The sequence below is a fragment of the Abramis brama genome (assembly GCF_963993115.1).
Source record: "Abramis brama genome assembly, chromosome: 15".
Taxonomy (NCBI): domain Eukaryota; kingdom Metazoa; phylum Chordata; class Actinopteri; order Cypriniformes; family Leuciscidae; genus Abramis; species Abramis brama.
Genome location: NC_139977.1, coordinates 31,389,786 through 31,401,527, shown reverse-complemented (window position 1 = coordinate 31,401,527; position 11,742 = coordinate 31,389,786). Strand labels below are relative to the sequence as shown.

The 11,742-nt window shown below is 37.2% G+C and overlaps 1 protein-coding gene across 1 annotated transcript; it reads right to left on the bottom strand.

The window, feature by feature from the left end:
- Window positions 1–4,689: 4,689 nt before the first annotated feature.
- s1pr3b (sphingosine-1-phosphate receptor 3b) lies at window positions 4,690–8,518 on the bottom strand. Its single transcript, XM_084136201.1, has 2 exons — window positions 8,332–8,518; window positions 4,690–6,175 (listed from the first exon to the last, which is right to left on the bottom strand). Exon 2 carries the CDS (start codon window positions 6,028–6,030, stop codon window positions 5,005–5,007), a length of 1,026 nt encoding a protein of 341 aa, XP_083992327.1. The 5' UTR covers window positions 6,031–6,175; window positions 8,332–8,518; the 3' UTR covers window positions 4,690–5,004.
- Window positions 8,519–11,742: the final 3,224 nt, after the last annotated feature.

Genomic DNA, 11,742 nt, shown 5'->3' with positions numbered 1-11,742 from the left:
AAAATTAAGCTTAATGTCAAAAAAGCTTTTTTATTTTCTTCTTTTTTGGCAAAATGAAATGTGACCTATCTTTGTGAGATTCACCCTTAAATTCACTTAAATTGTGATTTGCATTGCTATTAAATAGGTTTTGTAGCCTAGAATCACTGATGTGAAGACCTGTGTGCAGTTTCATATATGCTCAACTGTGGATCTTTTTTCTTTCTCGAAATAGGCCATTTTAATATGATTGTTGTTATTGTTTGCATCACTTTAAATATTGTCACTCTCACACAAACAACACATGATATTTATGTATTGACATTTGTCACATTAAACTCTGGAAATATTGATTTGGAGGCACAGGATATATATATAGATATATATATCTATCTCATATATTTAGTTTTAAATAATTTTATTTTACATTTATTTTAAATTGTTTACATGTAATTTGATTATTTTTAAATATTAAAATGAGAAAATAATCTCATATATATTTAGTTTTAAATTATTTTTATTTGACATTTATTTTAAATTATTTACATTTAATTATTTTTAAATATTAAAATGAGAAAATAATCTCTCATCTGTGTGTGTGTGTAATATAATTTAATTATTTTACATTTATTTTAAATATTACAATGAGAAAGAAATCTCATACTTCATAGTTTCACTGCAAATTTACAGCACAAAAATAAAATCATTACTTTTACATGTGCATATTTTTGTTGATAAATATTATATCACCTTCTATTTTGCGAGTCAAAGTTGCATTATTGCGGTCAAAACTAAAGTGCAGCTCATGATAAATCAACAGGTTTAGACAAGAAAGACGAGTTCAGCTTAAACTGCTTCATGACACCAACTCTAAATCTTTAAATGCTGTTTTTAAATGACACTGTTGAAGAAACCAGAAATCTGCATTTCAAACTCTACAGCGATTCTCAACACAACATGCACTCACAGATTCCTAGTCTGCGAAATGACCTAAGGATTTTTCCAGAGGTGTCAACTTTCCCCATTTAAACTGCCAAATCCCAGCAGATTTTCACTGACCTTTGCAGAGTCTGTTTCACGTGTTTATCTAAATGCCTAATGTTAGGGAAAGATGTTCTGTTACATTATACACATTAAACTGACTCCAACTAAACAGTGCTGGTTTTACTGTTTTTATAATGCTGCAACGAAACACCATCTTAACTAGACTGCTCCGAGTTATATTCATTATAGAATTTCAAAATTGATTGGCAAAATAAGTTCTGTTAAGGAAAACGTGCCTTTTATTAACACTCTCATGCTTTTCTCTTTAAAGTGCGGTAGTCGAAGCTCATCTGTGTTCTCTGATCTCATTCCCCTTCAGCTCTGATGATCACAGGTGACAAAACTCAACGTACGAAAGCCCAAACTGTGTTTACAGAAATAATCTTTGCTTGTATGACTTATTCCTATTCTTTATGATTGGTGGCAATAAAACAATCAATGTGTGTTACTCTTTGCTTACTCGACTGAATCTCACAGAACCTGGAAAGAATCATAGTTCAAATTCAAGAGAAATAATAAACAAGAAATTATGTTTTGCATCTAGGAAATGTATCCTATTTTTAGGAGCATTGTTTTTTTTGCGTTGAGATAATACTTTAATGAGCATAAAAAATGTATGTGAATGTAATCGAAGACTGTAAATCATGGTAGCATTTGTTTTTTATGCTGATTTCAATTCTTATATACATGTACTGACGCTTTATTGTGTACTTTAGTATGCACTAATGTTTTAAAGTGCACTTAAAAACTAAATATAAAACGTTTTCTAAGTCCTATAGCATGCACTAATGCTGTAGTGAGATGCTTGTGTGTGTCCAGCAGATGGCACAAGTCAAGTATCATTATCAAACTTACACAGACCCACAAACTTGGAAGACATGCTTTACCATAAACAGCTGCATTGGTTTAAGACATTACGCTTTTAATCTGAAAATAACTTTACAGCAGCCCACATTTACTCCATACAGACAGATCTTGTATGAATGTTCTTTTTAGCCCTTTGGTCAAAGTTTAGATATGTTACATTTAAGTTATATCAACAACCTATATACAAGACTAAAGTGTAAAACATGCTAGTATACAATATCAACACCTGGAATAAAAGGCTTTGGGTATACAGATCATTAAACATAGCACAATATAAATAGTCAATATTTATATAATTGTCAAATTAGTTTGATATGTCCCATCTAAGAACTGAGAGCTTATCGGTTAGAATCATAAGGTTGGGATGTAAAACGAAAGCATCTTGTTCTGTTATACACTATCATTAGTTCATTAGAACTGCTTTCCACTCGCTGACTTTGGGTCAATATGCACTTAACATGTGCTGATGCTTTACTGTGCACTTTAGTATGCAACAATGTTTTAAAGTGCACTTAAAAAGTGCATACTACAGATGTATATCATAATGTAGGCTATTTTAGTAAACACTCTGAGTACTTTAGCTTTTTGTTAAGACTCGGTATGTTGATTTTTTTTATGTGCCGTGTGTATTCAGTTTTCACGTGATGTCACACCTGGAGGGCAGAATAAGGCTTTCCTCACTGCCCGCCTGATCAGGTATGAAGTATGAAGACAGTGATATTAAAAGACCAAACTCAGTATACACTTTACTGATGATGCATACAGGTGAACAGATGAATCCAGAATACGAATGCAATACATTTTCCCATACAAGACCATTATAAAGAACATGCTTATTGTGGCTTAAAGTCACCATGAATCTTTTTTTTTTTTTGGAATATTGTAGTATTTATTATAAATGATTCATCCATGCACATCAGTATTTTTTATTATTATTCATTTGCCTAATCAGAATCACTTCCCATCTTGCAGCGCCATCTCTTCTCTGATGACGAGGGCCCCGCATTTGTTTCACTCGGATATATGTCACAGTAGGAAAGAAAATATCGCAACTTCCATTTCATGCAGACTTGAATAGTGTGATAATAAATACCAGTTTGCAATATCAAGAAGCATAACAAGCTGTTTTGTCCAGCTAAAATAACTGGAAGCGGATGACGCCGGAAGCCTCACATTCATGCTACAAATTGTCAATAAGGTGTAGGCTATAATGAATTTGATCTTTTAATATCACTGTATTGGTGCATTATGTCACGTTAAACGTTTTTCAAGTTAAGGGCCAGATTTACTAACAGCTTGCGCCAGCGCAAACCCTACTGTCAGAATTTACTAAAGACACAGTGAAAAATTAGCGCTGAAAATGCATGGACAGGGTTATTTTTGCGGCTGAGCTTATTGCATATCCATTTGTAGGAGTTTGCTTTTCAGATGCAAAATTTATGGGAGGAAAGTATTTAAATGAATCACGCAAGGTTTACTAAAGTTTGCGCTCGTCAATTTACTGGTATTTGCGCGATTATTTACGACCAATAAAAGCGTGTCATAAACCAGACGCTCATTTGCGCTGCTCTTGGTAGATTGCGTTGGTCATTATGGAAATGATCCGGCTATGGAATAGAGAGCCTAAGTCCCTCCCCTTCCGGTGGAACACCATGGGACCTTATTTCGGAAAAATATTGTATGGTAGTCAATGGCGAGAGACAACAAATATTTTGATCTCGTTTGAATTGTGCCCTGAATTACACATATGATGTTTGTCAATTTAAAAGATACATTTTAAAGTCAAGAAAGTCACAGTTTGATGTAAAACTGTTGAGATATAAGACTGTGAAAACACGTAATTACAAAGACTACAAACCCAAAAGGCGCACATGTGACGTCATACCTTTCTCTCAATGAATGAAGCTAACTTTACTGAAGCTAACGTCTGTCATTTTTTCTATAGTGTTAACGTTACGTTACGCCGTCATTTCTGTACCAGACTGCACACATACGAGCAACGGATGGTGACGTACATAGTGCGAGACGAGAGATGTAGTTCATTGAGCGATTTTCACATAAAACTAAATGTTACTCTTCTGTTTTATGACAAACTGCGGCTTTCTTGACTTTCATAATTATCTTTTAAATTGACAAACATCATATGTGTAATTCAGGGCACAGTTCAGACAGAATAAAAAGATAAGTTGTCTCTCGCCATTGACTACCATACATATTTTTTCCAAAATAAGGTCCCATGAGCCAGAAGCGGAGGGGAGGGACTTAGGCTCTCTATTGACCCTTCGCAGGGAGTTTGATTGACAAGGCGATCTGACCAATCATAATCCGCCATCCGTCGAATCCGCCATTTTTGTCCGACAGTTCATTCATGTTTATTTGATGCTATAAATTAACTAGACGGAAGAGATGATGGTTCACGAGCAGCTTTAAGAGGCTCTACAGCGATCTGTCAGACACATTAAAGAGCCACAAAACGCTATTTATTGTTTATATTTCTTTAAAAAATGACCAAATTTGAAAGTTGAGACATTGTTTCATATCAGAAGTAACCTGGTCTGTCCTGTCTGTCAGCGCTTTGTCAGTGTCCTCTTTGCTCGCGATGTTTCATTGCATGCGTGAGAGCGGCGTGGCTTGTCGGACATTGCAACAGACAGTAACTAAAGGGGGCGGGTCTTTGCGCGCTCTCATGCTAATTTGCCCTGTTTAGTAAATCTGGCCATACATGCTTTAATTAGAATATCCTGTTGTTTTTAGCGATATGTATATGGATTGCAAGTGCCCATAACTTCACATATCTTTGTGATATAAATAGGTAACACTTTATTTTACAGTGTCCTTTTTACATATGTTGCATGTACTTTCCATAGTAATAACAGTAAATTATGCATAATTACATGCAACTAACCCTCAACCAAACCCTAACCATAACCGTAACTCTATAATAAGTACATGTAGTTAATTAATATTACTCAGTACTTAAATATATAATTACACTGAACAATGACACCTTAAAATAAAGTGCAACCAATAAATATTTAAAACATGTGTAAATTTGACAGGCCTGTGCTGCAGTATTTGCCCTCCAGGTCTCCGCAACAGTCACGTGACTGAAAACTATGAATTGGCGTCTGGGTTTTCTTGTTCAGCCGCCCGTGGGCAGTTGGAGCTGGATTTGCTCCTGCTAGGGTCCGTGTTCTGCTTACACCCAACAATGCCGTCCCGCACCAAACACCCGCATACAACCTTGTAAAACGCCCTTCGCATTTCCCTGCTGGCCAGCGTGTAGATGACGGGATTCATGGCGGAGTTCACGACGGCCAGAGCGATGAACCAATCGGCTTTGAGCAGAACCGGGCACCTTCTGGGCCCGCAGGCCACGTCGACGAGGAGGAGCACGAAGATGGGTGTCCAGAAGGCGATGAAGACACCCACCACGATGCTGACGGTGCGCAGGAGGGCCATGGAGTGCGCACAGTTGCTGTGTTTGGTCACTTTACGGCTGCTGGTCTTCACGAGGATGTAAATGCGGGCGTAGAGGACGGAGACGGCCAGCAGGAGAGAGATGAAGATGGTGATGCAGAACGCCACGTAATTCTTGCTGTAGAGAGGTAAGATGGTGGAGCACTGAGGAAGATCATTCAGACAGTTCCAGCCCAAAATGGGCAGAGCTCCCAGTGTGATGGCGATCAACCAACACGTGCCTATTAGCAGAAACACACGGTACTTTTTGTTCGCATCATAAGGCCTCATTTTTATCATAGTGAGATGCCGCTCGATCGCAATCGCCAACAGGCTGAAGATAGAAGCGCCTAGAGCTACAAACATACTTCCTTCACGAACAAACCACTCGGCTGGAGACAAGTGTAACGTCCGCTGTCCTGACATCAACAAGTTTACTATGTAGACAACACCGGCCAATAAGTCACATAACGCCAGGTTGGCAATAAAAAAGTACATCCGGTTGTGAAATTTGTGGTTTTTCCAAACCGCCACCAGGACTATTAAGTTCTCCAAGACGATGAAGCTGCAAATGACCAAAAACACCACCGTTTTGGGGTCCATTTGGGCCCCTTGGGTTTCATTGCGATTGTCTAGTTTCCCAGTGTAATTGTAATGCAGGAAAATGTGTTGATTAATCATTGCAGCGCCTCCAGCTGATGAGGATGATCATGAAAATGAAGCCGCTCTGTGTTCGGACAGGTAAGACGGGTCACGGCTGGGTGTTGGTGAGTGTGTTTACTGCGTTCTTCGCCCCTGTGCTGTCATGTCGGTGGCACACATCTGCCTGTGGAGTGAACCAGATGTGCTTTAAACTCAGCTTGAACTCAGCATTACTCTGGTCTTAAAGGAATAGTTCACCCCAAAAATTAAAACATTGTCATCACTCACCCTCATGTTGTTAAACCCCTTTAAAACACAAATGAAGATCTTTCAATGAAATCTGAGAGCTTTCTGTTCCTCCATTGACAGCTGCACAACCACCACTTATACGCTTCAAAAAGTTCATAAAGAGATTGTAAAACTAATCCATATGAATTGAGCGGTTTAGTCCAAATTTTCTGAAGAGACTCGATTGATGATGAACAGATTGAATTTAGGATTAGTTTTGCAATCTCTTTATGAACCTTTTGAAGCGTCAAAGTGTTAGTTACGGAGGAACAGAAAGCTCTCAGATTTCATTTGAATATCTTCATTTGTGTCTCCCTTTAATATGTGACCCTGGATCACAAAACCAGTCATAAGTCGCACGGGTATATTTGTGGTAATAGCCAACAATACATTGAATGGGTCAAAATTATCGTTTTTTCTTTTATGCCAAAAATCATTAGGATATTAAGTACAGATCATGTTCCATGAAGATATTTTGTAAATTTCCTACCGTAAATATATAAAACATTTATTTTTGTGAGTGAATGCAGCGAATCGCCAACATAAATGCACAACTTTAAAGGCGATTTTCTCAATGTTTCGATTTTTTTGCACCCTCAGATTCCAGATGTTCAAATAGTTGTATCTCGACCAAATATTGTCATATCCTAACAGACCATACATCAATGCAAAGCTTATCTATTCAGCTTTCAGATGACGTATAAATCTCAATTTCAAAAAAACTGACCCATGTGACTGGTTTTGTGGTCCAGGGTCACATATGAATTATTCCTAGGGTAATTTTATCGATCTCTCTTATATTTCAAAAGCATCCCTTTCATGACTCAGTCAGTTGCTGATGGATCTGCTCTTCATTTTGTTTCACTCACATGTTTCATGAAAACCATGTTGACTTTAACAAGGCTAGAATATCTGAGATGTTTCCATTGATGCTTAAAGTCCGTGATGGCAATAAAGTATTAAGATGACTATCAAGCATAAATTAATATTGTAGCTGTACAAAAAGTATGGTGGTATTACTCAGATATACTGTATATATGCTAAATTATTATAGAAATGTACCACCGCCTTACTTCAATGTACTACCCATTCAAGTTTGCACTGTATTTTTTAATGTTTTTGAAAGAAGTCTCTTCTTCTCACCAGAGCTGCAGTTATTTGATCAAAAATACGATAAAAACAGTAATATTGTGAAATATTATTAAAATAACTTTTCTATTGTAGTATATTTTATTATTTAATTTATTCCTGTGATCAAAGCTGTATTTTCAGCATCATTACTCCAGTCTTCAGTGTCACATGATCCTTCAGAAATCATTCTAATATGATGATTTGTGCTCAAATCAAACATTTTTTATTATCAGTATGCTGCTGCATATTTTTGTGGAAACCGTGATACTTTTTTCAGGATTCTTTGATAAATAGAAAGTTCAAAAAAACAGCAATAATTTGATATCTTTTGTAAAAACAAACAAATGAAATGTCTTTACTGTCACTCTTGATGTGTTATTTTTTAATAAAAGTATTAATTTCTTCTTACTGACCCCAAACTTTTGAACGGTATCATATTTCAAATAAAACAATGGTACTACCCTTGTAGAAAGTCCATCTTAAACTCATAGCTGCTTCTTGGAACATATAGTAGTTGGTTTGCTGGTCATTAGCTGGTGCTGTTATATGGTGTGTGGTTCACCAGCTATCATGAGCCAAGCTCCATAACACATCAACCATCATAAGCGGAATTTTCCAACAGGCTACTTTTCATTATTGTAATATAGCCTAACATGTATTGCATGCAAATATAACATTTATTATCATAATATGATCCAGGATTATTCGATACAGATAACTTTTTGTCGTTTGCTTTGAGCTCGTCGTGGTGCGCATGATCATTGCAGATTGAATAATAATAATATGAGTTTTTAAAAGCTAATATGAAGCATAGCAAAATACATTCCCAAAAAGTTGTTTAAATATCTAAAAGTCTTTCAGAGATGCACCAGACAAGTAGTTTAAGACGAGTTTGATCCTGTCTTTGAGTAAGCTACTCACCATCAGATATCACGAACCGCAGAGTTTCTTCACTGAGACCCATCCGTGTCTTGTTTTGTTATATTTCCATCTTTAATCATCATGTTCTGTTATGCAGAAGTTCAGAGCTCAGTAAAGTGACTGTGCGCGTGCACGTCGAGATCACTGACTGCGCGTAATGGAAGAAAGTCCTTTATCACAACCGCATGTATGCTGCGCTTTTCCTGCGGTGTGTGTGACAGACAGTCCAGCCCACGACACACACACACACTCTCTCCACACCCTCCAAAGAGGAGAGCCTTTCTGATATAGGAAACCAGATGTATTCTTCTAGTATTCTAGCATTTACTCTTTAAAAAAAATAATAACTTTCACTGCTGAGGAAGGGAATAAACAAATAGGCCTATCTTTAAAATAATGAACAGTTTTATTTTATTTATTTATTTTTGCTTAATTTGCTTAGGCTATACTTTCAAAACGGTCTCGTCCCGCTAGCTGGACACTTGGCGCTCTTTTTATTATCACCTTTTTTTTCATGCAACATATTTTAGTAATCATCATAAATTATGTATCATTTGAAAGCTTATGAACTCAAAATCCGTCCTGTGAAAAAAAACAATTTTAAATTGTTTGCGTTAATATGGAAATAGTAGCCTACTCTAAATTCTTTTTAGTGGGATCCTCCCCTTAGTGGGCGGTGTCAGGTTTCATATTACAAAATTTATTTGAACTATTTTCAAAACCTTTTCTGTTCTTGACAAAACACTCATCATCGGAAGCGTCTGAGTGTCAAGGTTCCATATTTCATTAAATTTATGGTGTATTCACACCAGGAAAGTCCGCAAGTTCACTTGCTTTGGTCCGAACCAAATACAGTGTTTTTTGTTTGGTATGGTTCGCTTTCACACTGCCCTTTTTGCAAGTGAACCAAAATTTGTAAACAAAACCACACGTGTGCTAAGGTCATCCATTCATTGGACAGAAATTCTCAAGCAGGGAAAAGCAGGAAGCGCCAGCCCGTGTCATATTGACGCTAAAGGGTGCCATGTGCGTTGGATGTAGACGAAATGTCAAAAGCGTCAGTATATGACGCCCTAGGAAGATAATGCGAAGTGCAAAAACAGGCTAATCATGGAGATCTTTCGTAGTGCAATTTTCTTTTACTGATTACGTGTTATCAGCTACTAGCACAATATGATGAAACTTATGAGCATCATATGATGCAATGTCATCTATACGATGTTGTAATTAGGATTTTGCGAATACAAAGATGTGCTGCAATCCAGCGGAGAGAGCATGTTCTTAACTGATGAAGTTCAAACATTATTAAAAACAAGTGAACAGTCAGTAATAAAATAAGAACAAATACACAAATTACAAGCATACTAAATATCAAAGTTACAAAGTCTAACAGTAGTATTCAGGTACAGAAATGAATAATTAAGCCTAAATGTAAAATAACACTATTTGTTCACTGTGGAAATTAAACATAGTTTCATCTTTGTTAAAGCTGTATTTTGTTGTTTTATTAACATTAATGACACACAACAGCAGGAATATTAGGTGTCTGCTGTCACTTTAAGACCGAATTCACCGTTAAAACTGACAAACGTCTGGTTTCTTTCTCAACTGTTCACTTATGACAGAACTGAGAGAATACTTCCCGAGATGGGTATTTAGAAGAGTTTTTTAACATAGGCTAATTTTGTGTGCATGTGTCCGTTTAAGGGCAAGGAAATGCAGAAGAGGAATCAATTCGTTATTCGAGCGAGTCAAATCTCTCTCTCTCTCTCTCTCTCTCTCTCTCTCTCTCTCTCTCTCTCTCTCTCTCTCTCTGCGTGTGCACGCTTCGGGTGGAGGCCTATAGCGATCGCTGTATAACGGTCAAGGAACTCACTTTACGGGTAAGGTTTTGAAAGCATGTATGAAAACCTTGGCTGTAAAACAGAAGTTTCACTTCCCCTTTCGGCCTCAATCTAGTGGTATATCGTCGAATCTCAGAACAAATAGATTAAAATGGCTTTGCATGCAAAATTGAGTGAATACCTGCCAACAGTTCTCATGTCTATGAGAGCCGCTCCGAATCGCACCACAGGGCTGTCGCCATTTGAAATTTGCATGGGACGTCCCATGTCATTACCGTACAACGCACCGTTGTGACGAGCAGGTCCTACTGGTCCTTTAAAGAACACTTTACAAGAGTATTTGAAATTGATGATGAGTTCTTTGAAAAATACTAATTTCACTGCTCTCAGTGCTCAAAACGCAAAAGATTTGACAAGCGCTGCTTTTAATTTACAGGTTCAGAACCCCGTACAAGTGGGGGATCAGGCTCTAATTGAGAAAACTGGGATTTTTGGGCCCATAGCCACTCGATATGCCGGCCCTCATCCAGTGTTATTGACAACTCTAACCTCTGTACTTGTTGAAATCGAGCCAGGTGTGACTCGATGGATGCATTTGACTCAAACTAAACTTGTTTGTTCTCCTGCTTGCTCTCCTAACCTTCCTGATTCTTCCTGATGTGGTTAAATACCACAGGTGAAGTAAAGGAACACACTACTGATTTAACCCATGTTATGGGTGTGGGTGTGTTTTCTTTTCTTTGCATCTCTTGGTTTGTAGGTCGCAGCGGAGATGAGGAACACCTGATTAAAATTAGGATGTGGAGATATAAGGGTTTCAGTTCCACGCATGAGGGTCGGCGTACGGGGAAGTGACATCATCCACAGCTGGCCTCTTGTTTCCTCGCTATAGCGGGATCTAGCATCTGTCGGCATTTTGACCCTAGAATTATGTAATAAGCCTCATTATATCAATCTATTGTTTTGATTTTCCTATATTGTTGCGGCCACGAGTCGGTCGTAACACCCAGAATGTGAAATAGTTGTTGCTGCTATAACTGCTATGATGAGGTTTATAATTTATTCTTTTATTTTCTCTTATAGGGATGCTGAATGATGCATTTTCAGAGAATGCTGATATAATGCTCCCTTTCTAGGAAAATGAATGAAATGATTAAGAGCTGTGTTTTTGTTTGTTTCCACATATTCTTTATATCTACTATCAATTCTTGGGCATGAACAGATGCTGTCTGGAGACTATTCGAATACCATCTATCCAACCAGACTGCCGTTTCAAAATGCAGTCCAAAAGAAAGAAAGAAAGAGATGGCCAAACACCTCAGCTCAAAAGAAAGAAAAACTGATGATCGATGCATTCATTCTCTTGTGTGTGTTTGTATCTTTGCTAAAGGGTCTAAGGAAATGGTTTAAGCTCCTGCAAAAGTTATTGATCAAAAGAATGAAGTGTATGAGGATATTGTTCAAAAATAATCTTGTGTGTAGCAGAAAAAGAAAATATATTTCTTGCTTATGTTTTATCATGCAATCATCATATTTTAAGAAATCATTATCATCATGTTGATTGGTT